Genomic DNA, 27,636 nt, shown 5'->3' with positions numbered 1-27,636 from the left:
TAACCATCATGTGAAAGTTAATTAGGCTATGTAATGCTGTCAAAGTATTCACAATAAACTTTGGGTAAACTAAGCAAGGTTTTTATGTTTTAGTCAAATAATGATTAATCAATCATTAGTTTTACTAATAATCAATTAATAAAAGTGCTTACAATTTGCAACCCTAATGCAGACTGTACAATGACAGTGCCCTCTGAATCGCAGGCTATGACATACGTCCATCTATGTCAATACCCAAGAAAAAAAAACATCAGTGGCATGCGTCATCAGTGGCATGCGTCATCAATCCATGCCACTGTAGTGATAAGAGAAAAACGTAAACAAACAAATCGAGCCCTCGCTATAGTGGCATTCATGTGTGTCAAAGAAAGTCTCAAGAGAAGTTGACAGAGTAAAATGTGGATGCGCTTATGGCTCATGAAAAGAGAACTCAAAGTATTATCATCTACTAGTATTTAGCATTCACTAGTTGTGCTGATCATACTGCATTTCTTTTGGGTGGTTAGTAGACGTAGGTTGTAACAGCAGTCACTTGCAGACCTTGGTATACCTTTACCCTTCTACCTGCTATGGTTTGCTGACAGTTTAATTAAATAACGTAGTACAAAAATATATCTGTAACTTACCGGCCACAGTGACCTTGGCGGTCCGGCTTACAATACTGCCAAGTCCGTCCAGCGTAGCGAGGCACTGGTATTCGCCCTCATCAGGTCGGTGGTGCCGCGAGTGCACAACATTCTGCACCAGCAGTGATCCGTTAGCCAGTTGCTGCCGCCGGTCGTCCACCACTGTGCTCAGCAGCACGCCATCCTTACGCCATGTGATGGTGGGAGGTCCCACCATTGCATCAGACTGCGCCTGGCAGTCAAGCTGCAGCAGGCCCCCGCGCACCGTCACTGTGTCCTGAGGCTCCTGGGTGAAAATGAAGCCCACGAACCCTCCGAGACTAGGCGATGAGGAGGAGGAGGAAGATGAGGAGGCATCTGAGGCTGAAGGAGGAGAGGAGATGAGAAGTTTGATGTTAGTGCAAAAACATAATATCACCAAAAGGACAATTAATAATGAAAATTCTCTCCATCCAACCCGGTCATCAGAACACAAACACAAATACGAAAACAAATACAAAGATGAAGACTTCAGGATGTGAAAATGTTCCTTTGGTTTCACCATAACACATGCCATAAAGACGTACAAAATAAATGTGCCTTCTTCATAGTACATGCAACAAAACATACTTACAACAATATATAGGCTACTTAAAAGCACAATTACAATGCGCTACAAGAAGACTAGGCAATATAAATTCACACACGTGGTAAAACTTTCTATGAAGCCCATGTCTACAATGCAATGTAACACATTATGAACATATCTATAATGCATTATAATGCCTCTATATTGCTGTATAATCACAGTTACTAGCACCCATGGTTATTTATAATGCTTTATCATAACCCATTATGATGGCAGTGTCTAAAATGAATGAAATGCATAAAATGATGAATCAATGTATTATAGTGTGCATATAGTTATAAGCATTTACAAATATTCAGAATGATTCATAACGATAGTCATCACAGACTATAAGTCATTTCATAATGACTGATAAGTTCAGGTGTCCAGACTACCATTTTTGCTCTCCACTGACTGTATTTGCAAAGATCAAAGTATATTAAAATTCTCACAGCTGTCATAACACATTATAATCTCTATTATAATGTTTTTAATGTGAGTATAACTCACTGTAAGTGATCATTGGGTGCTTTAAGTAAAGTAATGAAATCCCCATGTTATAGGCAGATGTTATATATTATAAAGTGACTATAAGTCACTAAGTAGTCTTTGTTTACCCTAAGTAACAAACTGACAAAAATCAAGATTGAGTCAATGCAAGAACAGCACATAATATGCTGTAAAAATGTATGTTTTGAACAGGTACACACATACAGTACGATCTTTGTGATGATGAACATTTCAAACAACACTTAATCACTCAGTTTGGAGATAATAATACAGGGTGACCTGTGGGTTAGGGTGAGAAAAGAAAAACTTGAGTGATGCCTCCTAGTATTCCAAGCTCCTAACTGACCATCTGCCCCAAATCCCTCACTAAAATCACTCCCCATCTTATAATGGCAATTATAATGCGTTAGAAATGTTTTATTATGCATGACAACTGTGATAATTTTAAAACATTTTGATCTTTGCAAATACAGTGAGTGGAGAACAAATATGTAGAATGGACACCTGACCTTATCAGTCATTATAAAATGACTTACAGTGCATTATAACTTTAGTTATAAATCATTCTGAATATTTATTGTAACTATATGTGCACTGAAACACATTTTTAGTATGTTCATAATTCATTATAGACATTGGCATCATAATGAGTTATGATTATTTTTATAAAGCATTTTAAATAAACATGATTGCTTATAACTATTATTATACAGCACTATGGAGGCATTATAAGGCTTTACAAGTATGTTCATAATGCATTATAATGTATTATAGATCTGGGCTTTATGAAAAGTGTTACCCATGCATGCACTGTACATTTCTGCAAAGCTGCCAAGGATACGTTAAACTTCTACACCAGTGTTGTCATCTCATGAATTCTTTTGAAACTGAAAAGCTATGGTTAACATGTGGTCAGGTTTAGTGTTTAGGAAATGATCATGTTTTTGTTTTAAAATACTCACTTAGTGGCACCAACTTGAAACACAGTGGTGTCTCAGTCAGCAACAACCACTTTTTCTCTGTATAAAACAATCGCTTTTCGTGGCAGTATCCTGGCGTAAAGCACAGCTAAGTTTCTGTAAAAAGAAACTGCTTTTCAGCGGTCTATCCGAGCATGAAATGTCAGCAATGTTTCCATAAAAATAAACTGCTTATAGGGCACTATTCCCTCTGGAAATGCAGTGATGTCTTATTCAAAAAACATTTTTTTTTGGTACGATCCCAGCTGGACATATAGGGCTGTCTTGGTAAACAACAAAGGATATTTGTGGCACTATCCTAACAAAAAATGGAGAAAAGGCTAGGTTTAAAAAAAAAAAGTGTTTTTCGGGGCACTATCTCCGCTTGAAATGCAGCAATGTCTCAAAAAAAAAATGTCTCTGAAAAAACAACTTGAAATGCAGCAATCTTTCAATAAAACACATTTTGTGGTTCTTCGTTTTGTGGTTTGTGGTCTTTGTTAAAAATAAATGCTCTTCATAGCCCTATCTCAATAATAGTTCTTTAATGCAAGACATGCAGATACAGGTTGCTAAAAACACCATATTTGGGGGCTGGAGAACTGCTGGAAATGCTGTGATTACTTGCTAAAAACAACCGGTTTCAGTGTTTGTTGGTCTTGAAGTGTGGTCTGTAGCTCTGCAGGCATCTTGCCAAAGTGAAACTTCATCCACCAGCCCCTCCAACTTCCCATGACAAAATTAATACTACGTTGTTGTTATTATGTTATTATATAAGAGTACAAATTTAACACATCAATTTGTAAAACACATAATGTCAACATTTTCATCTAGCAACTAAACTGCTCCTTCACAAAAACTGACAACAGAGCTTCAAGCAAATGCAGGCATGGTTCATAACAGCGATGAGTTACAACAGGCTGTCCAGTAGGGGATGTGCCATATTCAATGCAAGATACAATAAATCAAAACAAACCAAATAAATGCATAACTCTGGAGGTTAAGAAATATCTCATAAAACAAGATCAAAAGCAGTTATCACAACTGGACAGTACAGGCATCTGCTGCGGGGCTCAAGGCCTGCAAGGGGGCCCAGGGGCCACTATACAAATCTGTTATTTATAAACTGATGCAACTAAAGTTATAACAGACATTGCATACTGCTGCAGGCTTCATGTGGACACAACGTGACTTTAAGCAGCTATAATGAATGTTTTTAGAATAAAAAATGGATGAAATAACCACATGTACTGTAAAAAGCAAACATGAAAGGCATTATAAAATGTATTTTACTCTTGTGGTGCATGTGATCTGTCCAAACAAGCGCTTTAAAATAAACAGCTTCTGACTTATTTAAACCTTTGGGTGGCACATTCAGACAGCATGTGATTAACTATTGTAAAAAATGAAAAGATGATATATATATATATATATATATATATATATATATATATATATATATATATATATATATATATATATACAGTACTGTGCAAAAGTCTTCACTTTAAACTTTATTTTAGCAAGGTTATAATGACCAAACATATTTATTTCTTAATTATATTATTATCTCTTTACTAAAATACAACCAGTATACAGTATTAAAAATGCAAATATTTCAGTATAAAACAATCTCATCAGGCTTAAATTGTAAATATTTACTGTGACCTCCATTTCCACTTAGCATGTCTTGAACTCTCTTAGGCAGGCAATATGAGATTTACAATACTAATCTGGTGTATTTATACCAGATGATTCCATGTTTCACAATAAATATTGACTTCAGTCAGAAGAAGCCATTTTGTTTAGACTTTTTTGCTGTTTTAAAACATTGTACATGTTCTCTGTATTTTTTGTATCTTCATAATATATATGACGTAATATATATATATTATGTCCTCATTACAACTTTTCTAAAACAGAAAATCTATGGTGGCCTCAGGTTTTTGCACAGTACTGCATATATTTTGAATGTATAATTATAAAAATCATAAATATAAATATATTGATATTTTTCACTAGCTATTTGATAATTCTGCCCCCTTTTTATCTTTTTTTTTCCTTCTGCAGGACATTTCATTCAGTTGCTCTTTTTATATAGTTCATTTTAAGATTGTTTTCCCATTGCCTTTTACCTTTTTTCTTTTGCAAATTGTGTGACATTTCATTCCAAATTGTTGATTGCTTTTTTCCCATTTTTTGAAAGAAAACAATTTGCTTCAAAGTTTGAAAGCTTTTGAAAGGCATATGAAGGCAGCAAAAGAAAAATTATGTCTATCGAGGTTTCAGAGGATTAAAAGCACAACTTGAGAGCTTAAACTTCAGCACTGAGACAATCAAACTGTTTTTCAGAAGGTCAAACCCACACTCATTACAGCCTGGCTCCAGCTTGTTGAGCCGCAAGTGGAATCAAACCCCTAATGCTTTTCTCTGCCATGTTTCAGCGTCACAGCTTTTTTACAGCAGGCAAAGGACTACAAGTTGTATTTTTTTCTCATTCTTTTATGTGTTTATTCTTTTGTGTTTTAGCTGATGTATTTATTCATATACGTAAATAGTTTTGTCAGATGTGTCTCTTCACAGCAGAGAACATGAGTGAGTTTAACCTCCGACCCGCAGCGCTTTGCTCTACGGGATAACTCATCATCTCCACCAAAGCCACATCAACCTGTTGTATTCTTTGTTTTTACGTGTTTTATATTTAGTTTAATCTGGTGAAAGGCTCTGACGGCGGCAGCTTTTCCCTTGCCTTTGATGCCAACGCCACTAAAAAGCCTTTCATCCTGATCAGAGAGGCAGTTTGTTCGGTCAAAGCCGCCGTTCAGCGTCTGTGTGTTTCCTGGAAAGTATGAACAGAGGCTGAGAATGAACTGAAGTCACGTCGTTACGCGACAAAGTTGGCTTTGAAGCTCAGCAGATGTTCTTTTTTCTTTTTGATTTTGCTGACGTTCCTTTTAAACCCTTGCAGCTTCCGTCTCTCCTGCAGGAAAACTCTGATCAGACAAACATCAGGTATGAAAACTAAATACTCTCTGGATCTGTTCCAAACTGGGACAACGGAAACAAATGGAGAACTAAAGTCATTTAACAGAGGAAAACTGGGTTTTCTTCATTTTCATAACTGGATAGTTTAGATACACTGCATGTCAAAGTCCTCTTAACATTTCAATCTGCTCTGAAATTCTCTAGTCCTTTTGGTAACACTTTCTATGAAGCCCATGTCATATAATGCATTATGATGCCTCTGTGGTATAGTCACAGTTATAAGCACTCATAGTTATCTATATGCTTTGTAAAAATAATCATGATTCATTATGATGCCAATGTCTATAATGAATTATGAACATACTTATAATGTGTTACAGTATGCATATAGTTAAAAGCATTTATAAATATGCTTCTAACGATATATCAATGACACTCATGTATGCAAGAATGCCATATTTGCAGTTTCTTCTAAACCAGCACTCCTATTCAGTCACTCTGAGGTGTTCTTTCAACAGCTTCATTGTGGGATTCCCTCTGTGGAGAATATTTTAGCATTCTGAATATTTATAAATGCTTATAATTATGCACACTATGATGCATTATAAGTATGTTTATAATTCATCATAGACATTGGCTTCATAATGAGTTGTGAATATTTTTGTAATGCATAAAATAACCATAATGCAGAAATCATGAATGCTTATAACTATAATTATACAGCATTACAGATGTGTTATAATGCATTATATGTATGCTAGTCATGTGTTATAATGCATTATAGACATGGGCTTCATAGAAAGTGTTACCGTTCTTTTTAATTATTAAAATTTTTAATATTTTATCTTAAATGAAGTGCTCAGTAATACTTTTTGCGAGTTTCCTTGAAAAATCATCACATGCTTCAAAACTCTACACAGCTTATTACAACAAATCTAAACTAAGTCATTCGTAACTCTGCATGTAATTAGTGGCAGATTAAAACAAGGTATTTCCAGGAAACTCCCTGGTAAATTAACTAAAAATATTACAAACCAATAACTCAAAACTCAATACAGTAAAATAGTATTAAATCAGAAGGAAAACTGCTTTACCCAAAAAAACAACCTTATTTCAGTGGTAAACTTCTAAGAATGTGAAAATTGTTGTCATTTTTTTTCAGCAGTTAATTACATGCTGTCTGAATGTGCCACCCAAAAGTTTAAATAAGCAGAAGCTGTTTATTTCAAAGCGCTTGTGTGGACAGAAAGGATCAATGCACCATAAGAGTAAAATAGATTTTATATACTGATCTAAGGTGAGAAGAATCTCGTCTTCAGTTTCAAATCGTCTCTTTCACATTACATCACAGTTAATTAAACTAATTTTTATTTTGCAAACACTTTCTATGATGCCTATATCTATATAATGTGTTTTAAACTGCTTATAGCACTGAACAGTTACACTTAAAAACATTCATAAATATGTATTCAATGCTTTACAAAACAATACTTTTATTTGGAAGGAGGCTGTAAATAAAGAAAACATTTACATCTCACTAATGTTATGAAATACCCACCCCCCCAAGTGGTCAGCGACATATAATAGACACAGAGGTAAATGATAATGGGTCACGGGTCCGCTTTTGTTTAGGTGTGAACAAGCTTCTTCATCCTTGAAATAAATTTCAGTGACCAGCAATTATAAAGTATTGATACTTGAGCTTATTAGATATTATACAGGTTATAACAGGTAACAATAAGGCATTATGAATATTTATGATTAGTCATGAATATTGTAGTACAGTTCTATAAGCAGATTGTAATGCATTAAAAGAAGGTTAATAATGGACATACAAAATGTTTCCATTTTCTCTGAGCCTGAGAGATGTATATTGAGATAATTTATATATATAAAACAGTGAAGTTAGAAGGCAGAACGCAGTTGTGACGCAGTTCAGACTCATGTCATGTGCAAGTGCTACAGGTCTGACCTATGAGAGAGATGGCTTTTTTACATAAAAGTGAGCAATGTTTCACGGACCCCCCAACATCTCATTATTTTAATTTTATTTTAATTTATTTTACTTTACTTTTGGTCAATTTCTTCCTTTCTGAGATGTTTTTTTTTTTTAAAAAGAGATGTAATATGGACAGATGATAGCTTAGTTACAGACGAATCTGAGACCTTTAAGAGATCATGGGACTTTTTTTTTTAGCTCACAGTGTTGCTGGGTCACTGACAATCTTAATGTGTGGTTATAATTGAATAATGGTTATTTTGGCTATTATAAAAATTTGCATTTGTCACAGGCCTCTCCATATTATACAAATACAGATAATGACACTTTCTGTTTTTATTACATTGAAATGAATAAAAAGGTATTAAAATAAATTGTAATTGTATTATAAATTTGTATTTTATTTCATTCAGTCTTTTATTTTATTCATTGAATTTTACTTTTTAAAATTTTATTTTCATTTTTTTATTTTATTTTACTTTACTTTTGGCCTATACTCATTTAAATAGCACAGACAAAGTTTCCAGAGGCATAGGAAAGGACATGACCCCAGTGTCCTCAACAGTAACTAATTCAGTTAAGCAGAGAGAGAACAGGAGTCAAAATCTGTGAAATCTTAATAATACCTTAAACTGAGGACACCTTCCTCTCCTCCTCTCTATTTCTGTCTTTATTTATGGCTTTGCCCCTCTTTCTTTTGTTCCCTCTTTTCTCATGCTCCTCCTTTCCTCTGTTCTGCCCACCCTCTCCCCCTCCTTCTTTCCTTCCCCTCTTTTCTTTCTTCTCTCCTTCTTTGCCTTCACGGTTTCCTTCTTATTGATTCCCCTTCAGCAGTCCTCTCCCTCTATCTCTCTATCAGTAAATCACCATCTTGACAGCTCTATCTGTACTCACTCCCACCAGTCGCGCGCACGCATGCACGCACACGCACACACACACACACACACACACACACACACACACACACACACACACACTCAGAGTCAGTCAGTTAGTTCATCAGTGTGTCCTTGTCCTCGTTGTCCTGCAGTTTGATGCTATCACTCTCTGTCTGCTCTTCCTCCATCTGTACTTTCTTGTTCTCTCTTTTTACTGCTTTTTGCTTATTGTTTTTCCTCATATGGTTTTAAATGCAAAGGCTTTATTTTACAGGTGCATTTCATTTTAGAATAACTTAAAAACTTCTAGGAAATTTCCTGGAGAGGATCTATTTGTGTACCAACACTTTTGGAAAAATACATAAAGTGTTCGATTAATGTAATTTATTAATTAATTCAACCAGACAGTCTTAAGTCAGAGCACAGCAGGTTAGCTGAGCAAGCAAAAAATATGGAAGATGTCTACAGTCGAGCACACAGTTCAACATATGAAGAACATTTCCAATATGTGAAGTATAAAAAATATTTACTTGGATTTATAGACTCAAAAGAAAGCATTGCCACAATTTCAACAGTAAATTCAGAGAAGGATATTTTAAGAATCATAGAACGTGTTTAGCTTCATAAACTTCTGAGCAGCATTTATAGGAATGAGTGGAGACCCCCCTCCAATGCTGTATCCAGGTCTCTTAATTCATCCATGATTACAACGGTTTTATTTTCTTCTCTCATTCAGCAGCAGAGTGTCTTTAAGTATGACAAAAAACTTACCACAGTCAAGGGAACTTATCTTGTAAATGTCTTAAAAGATAATGAAACGATTAGTCACTTTATTGATTTGTTAACTGGCAGCAACAGTTGTAAGTTTAGTCATGTGTGAGGCAAAAGGGCTAATAATTCTTTGGTTCCTGCATCTCAGATGTGAGGATTTGTTTTGGAGTGTTGGTCAGAGAAAACAGGGCAATTCATTCAGTCAACTTTGCACTGAGAATGTAATGAGCTGCTCTGACTGTTTTTGACATTCTGTAGTTTAAACCATTTCTGGTTTATTCATATTATTCATAATAAAAATGATCCTCCTCTACAACTCTAGAAAATTTAGCAACCTTCTACTTCTGAGCTTGTCAGCGATTATTCTTGTTACTGATTTCACTGAGTGATTCTTCAAACCAAAATCACACCCAGAGGAGACCAACTAAAGAACAGAGAAACAGATTATGAAGAGTAAAGGTGTGATTACATTTACATTTTATGACTTTTTTAGGTTTGTAAAACCTAAAACCTGACATGTATAAATTGATTTTCAAAAAGAAAGGACTAGATCCAAAAGGCACTCCACACAGTCAGACCTGGTCTATAACCGAAAATCCGATCAGACTCAAATACAGAAGGAACACCACATGATGCTCTGAGCCTTAACCCTTTCAAAAACACACAAAGAGGGAGACAAGCATCTTAACGAGAAAAAGCCCCAAAATTAGCAGAAATCAGTCTAAAAAAAAGGTTACAAGAAAATTACCTGAAAATAAGCACAAAAAAGAAAGAAATAAAAAATGTATTTTTCTGTAACAGAAATTTCAATATATATTTAATAGAACTATAATTATAGTTTTCTGAACATTTTGTCTTTTTGTTTGTTTTATTTATGTACTTATTAATTATGTAATATCTTGTAATCCCCCCCAACCCCACCTAGTTTTCAGTCTAGGGCATTTCTTGCTAATTGTGTATTTTCCTGTGTTTTGAAAGAAATCAATTTTCTCAGGTTTCAGAGGTTTAAATTCTAGTCAAAGGTGTCCGAATGCGGGAAAACTGATGTTGGTCCAGGTGTTAAAGGGTTAACAAGCCATAAAAACGGCAACAAAAGATGTCCTATGAGTCAAAAGTCAGTGGGACACTACAAGACCTGATTGGACTAAATTTGGACCCAGAGTTAGGTCTTAGCAACCCGGGACACGGTGGCCTCTGCAGCAGACACTTTGACAGTCAGAAAATGAGTCCACCCCACACAGGCTCCGAAACTCCTAAGTGATTTTTATAATAGAGGTAGAGGGATGAAGGGATATAAAGCCATCCACAAGTTTAACTGATAAGATGAGAGTCAGTGACAGCGAAGTGGACAACAGCCAACACCATCTGAACACACACGCACACACTCTCACTGTGGCTGACACTATGGGTGAGTGTCTGAAAAGCAGACTGCATTAAGACTCTGGACAGCGTCCAAATACTGCGTGTGTTTAAACTCTGCCGGCTGCTGCCTGCCAGCATAGAATCATCTTGACTGAAAGGAGGAAGCAGGAAGGAACAGAAACTACAAGGGAAAGAAAGGGAATTGAGAAGTGACATATAATCCGAAAAACTAAAAACCCCCAATCTGTCACAGAGCAGCCTGCTCTCATTTTAAGATTTGGCAGCTTGGTCAGCAGCTTTAGGTGGCTAATTCCAACGCACAACACCCTTTAGCATCTGTATGAGATACAATGGGCTTTAAACTAACTCCAATGTAAACCCATGTGCAGATGTAAGTGGGTTTCCATTAACCCTGAAATTACACAAACTGAAATTGCGAGTGTAAGTATAGAGGGATAGGTGCTGAGTGGGTCAAACAAATACAGGGCATTTGCCCAGGAGACCGCTGTTTGTGTCCTGTGTGAAACCAAAAATTGAATTTGAGTTGTTTTTAACTGCATAAAGTAGTTACCCTCACACATTCATTATCATTGTTTATTTATGTAATGAAAGTACGTCTTTTAACCCAATCCTAACCAAGCAGTTTAGTTGCATAAGACTTAAAGTAATTTGGGTAATGAAACCTACTTTTCTTGTGAACACGAAAGTTTATTTTAGAAAATTCAAATTCTGAGTTCAATAAGCAGAAGGCTGTCCCTGGGCATCTGAGAAGTTTAAGGTGACAATGTATGAATTCAAATCCTTTATTAATAATCCATGCTAAGAAATGTATGTAAGTAATCCTATAAAATCTGTTGCATTATCTTTATAATGCTCTTGAAATTAAAGCTACAATTTAAACATTAAAGCTGAAAGGGCCCTCGCACCCCCACGTATGTCGGGGTACTGCTGAATTCTAGCTAAAGCGGTTATTAATTTCTGTGAAAGTCTGATAATGCACGCAGAGAGTTTGGATCCTACAATGAGATATTTCACATGACGTAGTAGTTCCGGCGCCCACTAGATGACACTGGAGGGCACATAAATTCCACGTCATCTTGGTGTACATCATTTGTAGACCAAACCACGAAAATTTAATGTAAATTAAAACATAACTGTCTTGCAAGGCTTACTTCCTGTTGCCAGTAGGTGCCGCTATTGTGACCAGCGAATATTGTCATACAGATGTGTTCAAGATTTCCTGTTTTATGGCAAAATATCAAAATTCTGTGCTGCGCTACAGGAAAATCGTAAAAGTTTTGTGCAGATCTTTGATAACATTTCATCACAAAGGGGTTAAATTTGGACAAAAACTTGAAGTCGGTCAGAGTAATCCTGTAGGACGAGTTTGCAATAGTACAAGAGGTGGAAATCACCAAAAGTGAGCACAAAATTAAAAATGGCCAACTTCTTGTTGGGTTTGGGGGGTGGGTCCAAGAGGCTTTTTGTGCATCTGGGCATGAAACATAAGTGTATTGAATTTCGTAATTGTAGGTGAAACTGACCATGGGGGCTACACGTTAGGGGGTGCTGTGGAGTTTCCACGGCAGTTTCCAAAACCACCAAAATAAGATATTTTTCGCCAGGCAGGACATGCATACCAAGTTTCATGAGTTCTTGAGCATGTTTGGACCTCTAAAAATGCAGTTAATTTGGCAGGAAAATAATAATTCCTTGCATATCAAGAGGGTCCTCGCATGGTTCATGCGCGGGCCCTAAAAATAGAATAATTTCACTACTTTTTAGCAAGTTTAACTTTTCACCTACAGATTACCAAAACCTCACTGTGCTGTTATCAGCTGCTCCAAACTAAAACTATCAAAGCACAAAATAGACCAGTCTGTGTCTCATGAAGTCGAATTCAACTTTATTTCACAGCTAAAGATCTAGCACGCTGCCAGCACAGGGTTGATGATCAACCGTATAGATGGCCCTCTGTGACACTTTCACATCCAGAATGTGAAGGTCAGAATAAAAGGTTTTCGTTGTTTTTTTTCCCCACAAAAGCCTAAGTATTTCCGAGCAATTTCAGACCAGTGAGCATAAATAACTTGCACATTTTTACAGACTGCCTGCTGCTTTAGTTGAACTTTGCCACTACAGTAATGGCAACATCACTAGTCTAGTCTGTAGATAACTGGGAAAAAAGCTGGTTTGTGTTTGAGTGCATGTGCATAGTGTGGTTAAGTGTTAAGTCTAATGGTCCTGTAAGCACAGGCAAAATGATCTCTCTCTCTCGCTCTCTCTCTCTCTCTCTCTCTCTCTCTCTCTCTCACACACACACACACACACACACACACACACACACACACAAACACACACTGCAGGGTTTCCCACACATTCATTTACTTGAGGCAGGCTGCTGCAATTAAAACACCTGCTGCCACAAACAGATTTTCTATCTTGGGGGCTGGAACGTTCATTAGGAGCACTACTGGAATATATTTACCATTTGGTTATTTAAAGCACCACCGTCGCAGCTCAGAATGTGTCAAGGCAGACACAGCAGCAGAATGTCAGGCACACTGAAAGTGAAACTTTACCGTTCATTCTGCTAGGTCTAAAAGTTTGCATTCACTCACAAACACGTGCTCCTCTCATCTATTAATCGGATCACATTGGTTGTTGACTGATCGACACATCAAGTATCCACCCTGTGAGTGACAAACTGCTCCACCTCAATGGATTTAGAGAGGGGACACAGAGTGATACAAAGGGGCATTTAAAAGAAAAAAAGAGAGGGTTTATTTATCCCTCCTGTGAGACTATGATTGTGTCAACTCATGTCTATACTTTTAATGTCAAGGAAGCTGTCCATTTTCCAGGTCATGTCCTTTCCTTTCCTTTTTTCTAACAAACTTCCAGGTAATTTTCTTACACTTACTACTAATTTCTTATTAATCTTTGGAATCCTTGGATTCATTGACCTTTTCAACCCTGCGCAAACTGGCTTGATTTTTTTCAAAAACATTAAATGACCTGAAGATTATTAAATACAAAAAATTAACAAAAAAAAGCTATAGGAAATGACCTGGAAAAGGTGTTTAAAAGAATATAAAAAAATCTGAAAACTTTCTTTAAACATGTAATCATAATCTATGTATATATCCCACTGCACTGGCTTTAAAATATAGCTTATAGCTTATATATAGCTTTTTTCTCTTTTCCCTTTCCCCATAGATCTTTAAAAATAATTAGCTAAATCTGATCATTTCTTGCAGTTTGTGAAACATTTCTTACCATGCTGCTCATTGCCTTTTTTTCCCATGTTTTGGAAACACATCGGACCAATTTGCTCAAGGTTCCAAGGTCTAAATACTTGTGAAAGGCTTCTGAAAACAGCACAAGAAAAGTAATGGCACTTCAAGTTTAAAAGGGTTAATAGCTTTAGACCACTCGTAATGTTGGAAGTCAATGAGTCAGACTTTTTTTTATTAGTTTTACAGGATTTCAACATCACTATAATGAACCCTTGCATTATAAGATATGTCATTAACTGTAACAACCAAAACACACTACTGTCTGATCATTTCATCAATAACAGTGTCCCCATTGATTTTCTAGAAACTATTGTTTTATACAGATTTTAAATTGCATATACTGGGATAAAGGATTTTACTATCCTCTATTCCTATTTTCTACCCACTTCAGCTCACTCCTGCTAGATTTCACTCTGCTGTATTGATTCGTTTTGGGGGGTGAAAAATTCTAAAGCAGCTGCAAATTTCTGGTTTCTTACTTTGAGACTACAACCTCACTAAACAACAGCATCACAGATGAGACTGAATCAGTGTCTCCTACACTGAATGCACCTGTAGAAGTGTCCCTGTTATTGTGTCCCCTCCCCTCTGAGTCCAGCATTAAAAAACCAAAACCACATCCCTGCTGTCAGCCAGCAGCGGGCCAATTACACACACACACACACACACACACACACACACACACACACACACACACACACACACACACACACACACACACACACACACACACACACACACGCACACACACACACACACAGACTTTGTAAAGGTCCCATCTGCAGTGAGCTCTGACACCAGCTGGACATCAACAGTGTGGTTGCATGTGTTTAGCGCTAAGCCTTCATTAACAAGCCTCACCTGTCGTCCACCCTCTGTGTCTCACTGAACTATAACTCCAGTAATCCTTTTGACTGTCACACAGCTGAGCTCTCTTACACACACACACACACACACACACACACACACACACACACACACACACACACACACAAACAAGTCTGTTGTGGCTGATGTATCCATCTATCCATCATGGACACAGATGCCGTGGTAGTAATTGCTCGCAGCAGTTAACAGGGCTCCAGACTAACTTTGTCCACCAGAAGCACTGCTGCTCCCTACTGAACATTTTAGGAGCACCTGCACCCATTTTAGGAGCAAAGGTACATAAATGCTTTTGTAATAAATGGACAATTTACAGCGATAACAAAGGAAAAAGTCACCAAGTCTTTACTACTTTTGCTGCGTTCAAGGTTGTAGTTTTCGATTTGGTTCTTCAGAATTTGTTGTGTTCATGTGCTTCTCAGTCAGTCAGAAACTGGGAACAATATGGAAGCTACAAAGAAGATGGATTGCATTTAAATGATTAGAGTGTTTAAACAAGAGGCTGAAAGCTGTTTCCAGTGTATTTGTTTTTTATATATTTATTTTTTAGATATTTTATATACTTTATTTACATATGTTTTTATATTAAATTTAGGTCATTCCACATGGACAGCAGTTAACATTTATACCATATTACACTTTACATGTGATCAAGAATTGATATTTAAGAGGTGAATTAATAAAAGTTTATCATTGACCAAACATTGATTTCTTGATGCAAGAATACAGGTAATATATTTTGTACTTCTGTAAGTATAATCAGATTATTTTTATTTTTTTATCTGCAATTTGTAAAGTCTGTGTTAACGCCTTATTTTGAAAACATAAAATAAAAAAAATACGGACACTGTCAGGTGTATGCTGGGGGCATTTCAGTGCATTTACCATACAAGGGCTGGTTTGACCATGGAGATTTAAGTGCACATTGTTTTACAAGACCTTTACAGAGTGCCCCAAGGGAGACATTGTCAGTAGGCCAAGCTAGAGGCGAATGTCGCCGTGATTCCCTCGTCCAAAAGCCTATGAGATTTTTCCATTGGATTTTGGATAATTGCAGGAAATAAGCTCTGTGGTAAGCAAACGTTTATGATATTTACACGTTTTGCTCAGGGTAATTGTTTTTTCAACTGGGGAAACAAGCACAACAGCAGATCTTTCATAGTGTCTGCACAAATCAGATTCTAGCTTATCACATTAGGCCCATCAGTAGACTTTATTACGGTTTTCTGACGATCTCAAAATATGTTTCTGGCAGTGCGAACAGGCAGCAGATAAGAAATCATTTATAAACAATGTGGTTGATGAGTTGTCATGACGTCAGTAAAACAAATTAGTTGTTTCAACTGCATTTTGTTGCATCACGCCTCTGTTACACAACTTCCTGCCACACACTCAGTATAAAAATCACACTTGGTTGATCTGAACGAACTGCTCAGAGAACCACACACACACTTCACACACTCTGATATTAACACCAATTGGTCTTAATTAGCCAAGTCTCATTCAGCCTGCTGTGTTTCCTGCTAATTACCTAAAGTGTGTGTGTGTGTGTGTGTGTGTGTGTCACCACCATCAATCGCAGTCTGTTTGTTTTTTTAGTTGGTAAATTGAATTAAGAAGAGCAGATGTTTGAATGCTTTGGAACAATAATAAAGATTTTTCAGTTGTCTTATTTCTACAGCTCCACATGGGGAAAACATGACAGCACTTGAGTATGTCTCATGCTGAGGTAAAATACATCTTGAGGGTAAAGATCAACAAAAAATAATAATAATATTGATAAAAACAATTAACTTCTTACACAATTATAAAGTTATTAATAACTCATATGATTTAGGAATCTAAAAAATAAGAATAAATGAATATAAAGAATTTTTGTATATATTTTTATTGGGGTTTTTTGTTTGATTTATTCATACATATTTAATTGTGTTTAATTATTATTAGTACAATTTCTGTAACTGTTTGGCATGTTTGGCACTCTGTACATCTTTATTGTTAAAACAGATTGTGAGGAGACAGAGAAAGACATAAAGAGAGGTGTGACAAAGAGGAAAAAAAACGGATAGAAAGTGATGTGTTTGAAGAATGAAAAACAAAGGAAGTGGTGAAACACTGATTTAGAGGAAAATAAAGGGATTAGTTTCAAACACTCACACAAACACACACACACACACACACACACACACACACACACACACACACACACACACGCACAAACACACTGAGGTGTTGTGTGTTTTCCATTTGGTCCCTGTCAAAACGCTTCAAGAGACAACTGTGACACTCCGTCCCCTGAGACAAATATGACCATATTCACTGTGCAAGTGTGTGTGTGTGTGTGTGTGTGTGTGTGTGTGTGCGCGCGAACGCACATGCGTTTACAGGTTAAAACCCCAATAAGCGTTGGGACTGCTCGTTGTTAACGGAGACCTTTGCTGCTGTCAGACACAATTACCAACCGGTCAACAGCAGGCCAATTATACAGACGTACACACACACACACACACACACACACACACACACAATAAATGAATGGCAATAACAAGGTAGCTTACTGTCAAAGAGGCACAGAGGGGGTAGCTGTCAAAACACACACACACACACACACACACACACACACACACACACACACACACACACACATACACACAGAAATTCGTAAGTGACAGTTTTAAAGCAGCTTTGTGTCAAAGCGAAAAGGGAATAGCTGTCAAACATGTCACTGAAACACACACACTCACACACTGTGTCGTAATACCTCGGGTACACATTGTGTCCATTCCTACACCGCACTGTCACTTTAAATATTAACCATCAGATGAATTAATAATGCGTTTATGAATTCATGATACCCTGGAACAATGTTGCGAAAAATGGGGTCATCACTCTTTGTAGGGTATAAAATTAAAATGCATGATTTTCCTGAGTTCTGGTTTAATTGGTGTTAATGGTCATTGTGTTTAAATCTAAACTGATCATTTAAGGTACAGTGCAGAAAGTAACAGACACAAAACTGTCTCACTAGCCTCAATAGTTACAGCAGAGTTAAAGCTTACTGGTTAGCCTCTGTTAACAATTTAACTGAACACAGTTAGTCTAATGCTTGCAGGTTGAGCACTTTGAATAAATGCTAACCAGCAAAGGTCTGCTTCTGTTAACAGTCTGAACACAGTTAAAGTCAACCACAGGCCAGCTGGAGATGAGGCCATTTAGAGAAAGAAATCTCGAAAGACTTAACCTCTGCTGACAGTTTTTATACAGTGAAGTTTAACCTGCTACTTATGCTAGCATCAGCCTCTACTAATGGGGTTGGACTGATGTAAACATTTCAAGCTGGTTTGGTAATAAGCCAAACAGCAGTCCAGATTGGTATAATGTTACAACTGACTCAGCATCCTCTACCAAATGTAACATAATATCACTGTGTACAAACAGAAAACAAGGGTCAACACTGATTCCCTTAAATATCTACTTCTGTAACATCATGTAAACAAACCATGTAGCTATATCTGTGCTTGAGATTTAACTGGAGACGTAATCATTTAGAGGACGCAGGGCTGTCACCCAGTCATCCACAGCACCTCCCTTCCCCCCCTGCACACACACAAAGTAAGTGGTTGGTGAGAGTGTGGTGACAGGGCGGTGACAGGGGACTCATTTGGTGATGAAATCAGGGTCCTGCTATTAGGATAAGCCAATAGCAAAATTCAATTGTAATAGTAGTTTTCAACCTCCAAAGGGCAGTCACTGTGCATATTTATAACATGATATGTAGAATTTAATATTTTACTCTCAGATGTCAAGAGTTGGACCTGAACTGATCAACATCAATGCTTAATACCCATATTTATTGCTTTTAAACTGCAAAACGTGGTTTAGGGGTTTAGCTACTCTCAAAGTAAAACCAGATACAAACAGAATATCTTTTTTTTTTTTTTTTACCATTTCTACAGTTAAAGGGCAAGTATGTACAATTGAGAAGTATATATTGGCATAGGAAGAAAATAATAATTCATAGCTATTTTACACCTAAAATTGAGGATTCTTTGTAGTAGTTGCAGTTGGCTTAGAATGAGCCTTTTATGTCTACATATGGAGTTGGTCTACCATTTTGTTTCTACAGCAGCCCAGAACTGACAAACCAGACACCAGCTTTAGATAGTGTCATTCACATTTTTGAGTTGGCCATCGTAGTTCTTATTGATACACAGAAGTTTGAGTTGGTTGTAATCTGCAACCTCACCACTACATACCACTTAAACACTACATCTTTCTTCCACTTTAAGTCTTTCTATGTGTTCCTTTGTGAAAAACCATATCTGAAAAATGATTTGAACAATATCTGTGTGAAGTTACCAGCGTAGCTTGCTGAGTGATCCTGAAAAGACTGATAATCATCTGTAATCAATACAAGCTGGACGATTAGACGGGGTGTAATGTGATCATAGGCAGAGTGAAAGTATTCAGACACAGATTTGGTGTGCTCATAGCAGAATAATATCAGGGATAAAATCTGCAGTGTGAAGTAAAAACGGTGTCAGAACAATTCTATTGGTCTTTGATCACAGATTCACTTCCTGAAAACCCTGAGAGTGGAGAAATAAAACACAGCAGCTAAAAGCTGCAGGATGAAAGGAAAGATCAGGATGAAAAGAAATATCAGTCAGGGAGGGGGGATGGGTGATGATGTTCAGAGCTTTTATTTAAAAGCCACTAATTTCCTCTTTCTCCGTCACACTTCACTTTTCCTTTAATCTTCTCCCATTTTCTCTTGTATCATATTTTCCTGGTTTTTGTTTGCTAAGAACTGTGATACGGTGATATTGCAGGCTATATATAAATTTCCCTCATCAATCTTAACTCAGTACCCCATAATTTTTTAGTTAAAACAACATTTTAGGAATATTTTCAAATGTATTAAAAAGAAAAACTATAATATCACACTAAAGTCTGGTAAATAACTATGATTACATTAATTATCTTAAGTGTAAGTAAGTAATTTCATCAGCTCAAACCACCAGTATGCTTCTTTAAGAAGGAATGTCTTCCATAGTTGAGGTTGAGTCTCCGTAACAGATGTTTGGTTTAGCAAACTGAGCAGGAAGCAACAGAAATTGGGTCCATGTTGTTGAGAAAATGTCTTTCAGCTGGAAGTCATTTCCAGAGGTGGAAGGTCAGCATTGTGCAGCTCAGTCTGACGGTCCACCAATCTGCCTCCAACTGAACGCTGCAACAAACCTGGAGTCTGGCGAAAAGGTCAGTGTAGCATGACTACAGGGCCTAGAACTAGAATGAACAGAAAGCCAACAACAACGACAACAACAACAACAACAACAACTACAAGCTGAGATGAGAGCACTGACACAGCTGAGGGCTAGAATATTACAAGGATCCAGAGGCAGCTGACTGAGAGCTGGACCTACATGGCTCCCACTGAGGCCCCCTGTAAGGTCTTGTGTTAGAAACAAACGGTATGGAGATAGAAGGAAGACAAGGCCGTGAGCTGAACCAAAAAAAGCTAGACCAAAAAAAATTTAGACCAAGACCAGAACACTTAAAGGATGCAGAGCTAAAGGTCTTGTAGTCTGGAGCACAAAAAAATGGAAAAACTGAAAGGCCTACAGCTATGACAACTGCTGTGCCTATAGCTTAAATGACTACAGAGCCAGAAGGCCTAGAGCAAGTACAGATTCATGTAACATATGTCTTATCGTACTGCCTTTTTGTGTTTTATAAAGTACTCTTAATTGCCAAGCTGTTAAAAAAAAAGCAACATGCAAATAAACTTGCCTTACAAGGTTCAGAGTAAGAACTAAAAGAGACCTAGAAGTACAACAATAGCACACCTAACAGCTTGAACAGTCTGACTCTAGATGACTAATGGCTCTTTTCCACTACATAGTACCAGCTCTACTCCAACCTACTCACCTTTTTTTGGTTTTCCATTAGGAAAAAGTACCTGGTACCTCGTACCTGGTACCACCTTTTTAGTACCTGCTCTCCTGGGATTCCAAAAACAGCCGAATGGGTACTGAGAGGTACTAAAAGGTGACGTGGACACACTACACAGACCACTGATTGGTCAGAGAGAAACGTCACTGAGTCATCAATGTGCGGCACGCACGGAATACCCTGAACAGCGCAAACAGTAAAGTTATTGTAGCAGCTGCAGTTTTGTATCATTTTTTTCTTCTTCCCCAAAATGGCAGTCAGAAAGATTACATGTTGGTTGCTTGAGGAGGTGCAAACGTTCCTCACCTTACTGGCCGACGAGCGAATCCAGCAAGTGTGAGTCTCTGTGTATGCTTGCTTTAAATTACCAGGGAGTTAAGGGGAACTTGTCTCCCTTGAGACGTTCAGGGGAAGCTCCAAAAAATGGTTCACTTTTGTGTTACAGAATATATATTTTCTGCACATAAAGGTTCCTGAAATAATTAAAAATAGAAATAATAAGTCAATGTTGTGTATTTATTCACTCATTACATTCCATTTCCGAACATCTGTCTCCACTATTCAACCATGTTTATTCCTGCTGCGGCCATCTGTGCGTGAAGCGGTGCTGCACTCAACTTCCTACATTCACGTAGTCACCTGAACTCCTCATCATCCAACAGAAGGGAAAGGGAGAGAGGAAATGCTACCAGCAGGTACTAGTAAAATCTTTTTCGCAGTAACCTAGTTATTGACCGCATACTGCAGCACACTTTATGCAGGTGACATGTAGTAGTAGTACCATGTAGTGAAGTAGGTACCATGTAGTGAAAAAGCGCCGTAAGGGACCTAAAACTAGAATGGCTAGATGCTCCAGAGCTAGAAGATTAAAGTCTAGAGCTAAAACAACTGAAAAAGTAATAGAGTTCGAACTAGAATGACTACAGACAAGGCAGGTTTCCATTACAGATTTGCACAAAACTTGAGTGATATTTTTGAAATGTCGATAAAACACAAACGCGAGGTGACTGCGTTTCCATTGAGTGATGTTATGCAACTTCTCTAACATTCTAAGAAGCATGGTGATGGCATTCAAAACATTGTTTATTTCTATTGCAGCTACCACACCAACCGTCATTATATCAATTTGAAGGCAATAAAGGTTATTTTATGCAGGCAATAATGTAAAGATAAGCCTGTTATATGTGGGAGCAGCCACATAATGGATTTCTAAGAAGTGATAGTCAATTTTTTCACAGAGGAACCGTGGATTCAAAACTTCCGGATGATCCACTCAACTTTTAAAGAGTTAAGTAGTGCAATATCACCTCTTGTAGCGCCCGCTGCATCATGAGGGAGCCAGTTCCTTCCAACAAGCGCATCACCATAGCATCATGTTTGGTAAAAAATAAGCCATTAAAACTATTTACTTCTGCATCAATGTTTGTTGCTCTTTCCTGACCAGAGCACTTGAATGCGTGTATGTCATAATTATGCCTGCACAACTTGGAAGCAAGATATTTTCAGAGGAGCACATGAAGGCAGCATCAATAACAACAAAAACAACATAAACAACAAAAATACACCATAATTGGTACTGGCCAAATTGTTACTCTAAGGACTGTAACACTATCAGCCCAGAATTTTGTAATTTTTGCAAAAAGAATGTCTAGAACTACAGCAACTAAAAGGCTTGAAAGTTGAAGACAGACAACCCTGCCAGGCAAGAACAGCTAAATGGGCACTCTAGTATTTGTTCCTCATTTCTAAAGGTTCTTCACTTCAAAGAAAAGTTTGTAATCACTCAACATCAAGAGAAACAGAGTACAATAATTTCACAAATTATGAATAAACAACTGCAGCAAACATTATGACTACAGTCAAAACCACACTTTAACCACTCTCGTTGCCTTTGAACTTCATGAACTGATTTCATCAAAGTTTTTAGTGCACATCTGCATGTCTGATTTGTTTTGTGCTAACACTGTATGCTGTTTGCATATTTTTGTCTGTGTATTTATGTATTTGAAATCAGCTTCAAACCAGTACTTTTTCCTCCTTTGATCTAATCGTTGCATCATTTCCACACTCGATATTTTGCTGTTGTAAGATTGCCTTGTATTTACATTCTAATACATTTCTATGTAATTCATTGCGCTGACTGCAGGAGAACTGGAGGACAACAATGTCAGGTCTGGTGACTGGTCCAACACTTTGGTCCACAGTGAGATGTCTTAATAACTGTCAACTCTTGAACGTGTAATATTTAAATTGATTTATTGCAGATTAAGATTTTCACATTTTTTTTCTGGTTCATTATACCTCCCTTCTCCTTCATTTCTCCCGTCCTTCCTGCATCCTTATCATCTGTTACCTCATCGTTCCTCCTGTCCGTCCTATGCTCTTTCATCCTGCTTTTGATTTCTTTCCATCCTCTATCGTCATAATTTTTAACCCTCCTGACTTTCCAACTTCTGTTTTCTTTCTGTTTGCTTCCTCTCTCTCCTCAACTTCTGTCCTTCCATTTTTCATTCCTTGCTCTAAACCGTATTTCCTTCTTTCTATCTTTCAGTCTATCCCCCATCTTTTCTTTCCCCTCTCACCCAGTGTGCAGCTATAACCCTGATTACCTCACAGTGTCGGCCTTCAGCATCACAAGGCCAACCAGGATCAATAATATTGATCAGGATTCTAAGTGTGCTTCTAACCAGCACTGTGTGTGTGCGTGTGTGTGCGTGTGTGTGTGTGTGTGTGTGTGTGTGTCGGAATTTACATACGTGTAAGTGCGCTAAGTGTTTGCTTGCATATTGATTTCACTTAGTTCACTGTTTGCATGCATTGACCTGTTTGGATTTAATGAGAATAAATGTAAAATGTTGAGATTTGACCTTATTTACACAAACACGCACGCACACACACACACAGAAAATGTAAATGAGCACATGTTATCTGCCTCTCTTGCATAAATGATTTATGTAAATTCATCTCTCACACCAGACTGTGGTTTATGTCCTGCGTCTCAGGTCTAGGCAGCTGAAATGTTGCTGAAAAGGTAGCATCTTTTGCTAAAAAGTCTCATGCTTTAAGTCAGTGTGTTGACTTTTCTAATATAATGTTTTGCAAACACTAACCAAGTGCAGTGAGTACCTAAACAGACCCATAGCGATGTTTATTAAGCTTCTGTATATGCATTGTGTGTTGGCAATGAATTATTAAATATAGATTTATCCTTGTTATGTTGATAACAATTCATTTAGAGCTACATCTCCTATGTAATTGTATGGTATAGTGTATATTGTTGCAATAATTATGAAAAGGCATTAAAACTACATAGATTGAGCTGAGACTCTTATTTTGAAGGGTGCATCAAAATATCTAGCATAATAGTATTATTTTTACTTTGCCTGTTAATACAGCCTAGCTGCCAGAAGAAGATGTTAACCTTGCATGTTTATGCAAACCATGGATGTTACACCATTGATTTTATGCGTATCACATCAATGTTTATAAGATGCAGTAGTTTATGAGCTGACTTTGTCATCAGGAGTTGGATGTGAAGGTGGACGGTGTGACAATGAGGCGGGATACCTGAAAAGCTTTTCAGCAACCCATGGCGATATTTGCATTTTTTTTTAGCCCCCAAATGTGGGTGTTTTTAGCAACATATAACTACTTTATCTAACAGGGATAGTGCCACAAAAAGTTTCTGTTAAAGCAACAACGTGATCCTTTCCTAAACAGTATCAAGTGTTTTTTGGTTATATAAACATACACATACACACATACATATATATATATATATATATATATATATAAACAGCTATTAAACACTTGTTTAAAAGCTCTTAGCATTAAAATGCAACCCATCTTCTTTGTGGCTTCCATGTTGTTCCCACTTTACGACCTCAAAGCACATGAAGTCTGAAGAACAACTTCTCAACTCTGAAACTACGACCTTCTGACATCACATGAATGTGAAAGCTATCAAAAAGCCCAATATTTCAAACAAATCTGAGATGAGCAGAGTTACCAAGTCCACTTCTTTAAAGTGAATTTGGGTTTGTCTTCCTGTAAAGTCACTGACAAACATTGTTAGTCACCGGTTTTTGTTTCTTGGGCTTTTTATTAATATGTAGCTTCTTGCTCCCTACATGTCTTCTGTCTCTTTAGTTTGTCCAGTTACAGTGAGTCAGACATTTTTTTTCAAAATCAAAACAGTGTAGTTGATGGAGTTTCTTTTGCTACTTTGCTAACAATGCCGGGGACTAAGCAGTCGAGATATAAAAAAAAAGGGTGATGAGGGCAGTACCATTCAGAGGTCTGAAACAAGGTCTGAAACAAAGCTTTGTTTTCAGCACGGTTCCATTAACATCAGTACACCGACACAAACACATGGACACAATTCACTTCAAAAATCCAACAATCGTCTCAATTCACTCAGAAGCAACGGATGACTGAGAGGTTACAGAGTTCAGGCTCTGTTACACACCGGAGAAAAAAACAAAAGAGTGCATGTCTTCAAGCATTTCCATGTGTTCTGACTAAATGTGTATAACGCTGTGTGTGTGTGCATGTAATTGTGCTGCTACAGATGTGCATGTTTGTGCTCCCTTGCCTGTGTGCCTGCGGTTAATGATGCGAGGCCTGAGGTCAGCAGAAAGCTCTGCCGTAGAAACCAAGAACTGCCGGCTCGCATCCTCCACTAACAGCTGTGTTGGATTTTAAAGTCGACAGATCGTCACAAGGTTTTTCTATCTGCTGAGAGGCAGTCAGTAAATCATATCAGTGCTCTTTGTGTTGGAGACTGCTGCTCGGATAAAAGAGAACCTGCCTATTCTGAAGGTGTTTGCTGCTCTTTGTGTTAGAAGAAAGGAAAGGTGAAAGCTCGGCTCAGCCTGAACCACAAGTGTGTGTGTTTCTTGCTCTGTTTTTTTTTTTTTTTTTCAGGCTTCAGATGGAGAAAAGAAAATCACCCTCTGGCTTTGTCATCTTTTTTTTGCACATTTAAATACACTGACAGTGAACTTTACTCTGTGGTGACAGAAGGTTGAACAGAGGTTTTACTTATACAGTACTAAACTACATACCAGCTACACAACTGGGAATCCTCGGCTTTATTTTAACTGTAGAGACAACAAGGCCTTTGTTTCTAATTTCTCCTTTTTTAAACATATATTTCCTCATATTTTAGTAAAAAGCCTCTTGGTTTTCTGGGCCTTATAGACCCTGTAGTTGTTAGAGCTGTAGGGTTTTTAGTTATTCTATCCCTCAACATTTAACGCTCTATACAGCTGGATTTCTAACATTTCTAGGATTTTAAGGCATTTCTAGTACTTTAAGATGAAGATTTCAGGACATTTCTAGAATTTTAGGACATTTCTAGTATTTTAGGACACTTCTAGGAATTTAGGAAATTTTTAGGATTCTAGGACAATTCTAGGATTTTAAGACACATAGGGTTTAGAACATTTCTAGTATTTTAGGACTTTTATAATATTTCAGGACATTTCTTCGACTTAAGGACATTTCTAGTATTTTAGGACAAAAGAAGGATTTTAGGATGTTTCTAGTATTTTAGGACACTTCTTGGATTTTAGGATGCTTATAGGATTTTAGGACATTTCTAGTACTTGAGGACAGTTCAAGATTTTAGGACATGACAAAAAAAAATCTACATCAAAAATCTTTCTTAGAGGAAACATTCAAATGTAGCAAAATAAAGATGTAGAGGGGAAAACATTTGCAGGAAGTGCTGCTTGAAAACAACTAAAAATGTTGGCGGTAGAAGTCAATGGAAAAGATTAGCTAATAAAGTGTGTTAAAAGACAACTTAAGAGCAGCTGAGTTTACGACTGCTGCTTTGGGAATGTATTTTTTTCTACTGAATTGACAATTTTAGTCCTCATAGTGAAGCTAATACCAAACTATATGCATGGCACATACATGGAACTATGATCCTACATCTTTAAATCAACCCTCCTCCTCAATTCACATCCCTCTTTCTTTGCCACATCCCTGAATCAATTCTTCCTTCCACTATCTTTCAGTCTGTGTCTCAGGGGAAACCTCCGCTGTCATCCTCCTGATCTGAAAGTATAAACGCTGAGACCCCTCTGATACTGTCTGCGTCTGCGTGTGTGTGAGAGAGAGAGTGTGTGTGTGTGTGTGTGTGTGTGTGTGTGCGTGACAGGATGGGGGTTGTGCAGACAGATGAGGATTTCTATCGACTGACACCTTATCACACTTTCTGTCAAATCTTGACAAATGCTGTCAGACTGTGCGAATGTGTGTGTAAGAGTATTATATTTAAAGGTTGTAACTGGAACTACTGGCCCGCGGATCAGATCCGACACATGAGCAATATATATCACTTTATTTTTGGAGAATTAACTTTTTTTGTTTGTTTGATAATCGGAGCATGAATATTGACTTTTTTAAAATTTTACATTTCACAAGCTGTGTTTTGCTACATATAAAACACTCTGACCTGTAGCACACATTCATTATTTATACAACTGAATATTTATTTGTGAAGTGAAGACAGATCCATCTGAGCTCTCGATGAGCTTTTTTGCATTTTCATCAGAAACTCTGTAGTGGATTGTGGGTGTTTTAGCAGGCAGGGAAGACTTTGCCTGAGGATCTGACCCTACACTACCAGTGACATATTTTAAATCACTGCAAAACACATCTTTAAAAACAGCTTTTTATTAATGTGAACCACCATTTTATTTACAGAATTTTATTGCTGTTTATTTTTTTCTATTATTTTTGGGTATTTTATTTCCATTTGATTTAGGATTGTGTCTGATTTTATTTTA

At 37.2% G+C, this 27,636-nt stretch overlaps 1 protein-coding gene across 2 annotated transcripts in view; it reads right to left on the bottom strand.

Moving 5' to 3' along the window:
• Positions 1 to 27,636, bottom strand: part of dcc (DCC netrin 1 receptor) — a 352,843-nt gene that overhangs the window by 254,248 nt on the left and 70,959 nt on the right. For both annotated transcript variants that reach the window (XM_088070760.1, XM_088070761.1), the window contains one exon: positions 627 to 989. In XM_088070760.1, the coding sequence (XP_087926886.1) occupies positions 627 to 989 (363 nt within the window). The remainder of the gene's footprint in view (positions 1 to 626; positions 990 to 27,636) is intronic.

Source organism: Plectropomus leopardus, chromosome 20 (genome assembly GCF_026936395.1).
Source record: "Plectropomus leopardus strain MGB_pleo_1.0 chromosome 20, ASM2693639v1, whole genome shotgun sequence".
In the NCBI taxonomy this organism is placed as follows: domain Eukaryota; kingdom Metazoa; phylum Chordata; class Actinopteri; order Perciformes; family Serranidae; genus Plectropomus; species Plectropomus leopardus.
Note: the sequence above shows the minus strand (reverse complement) of the source record. Positions and strands in the feature narration are given on the sequence as shown.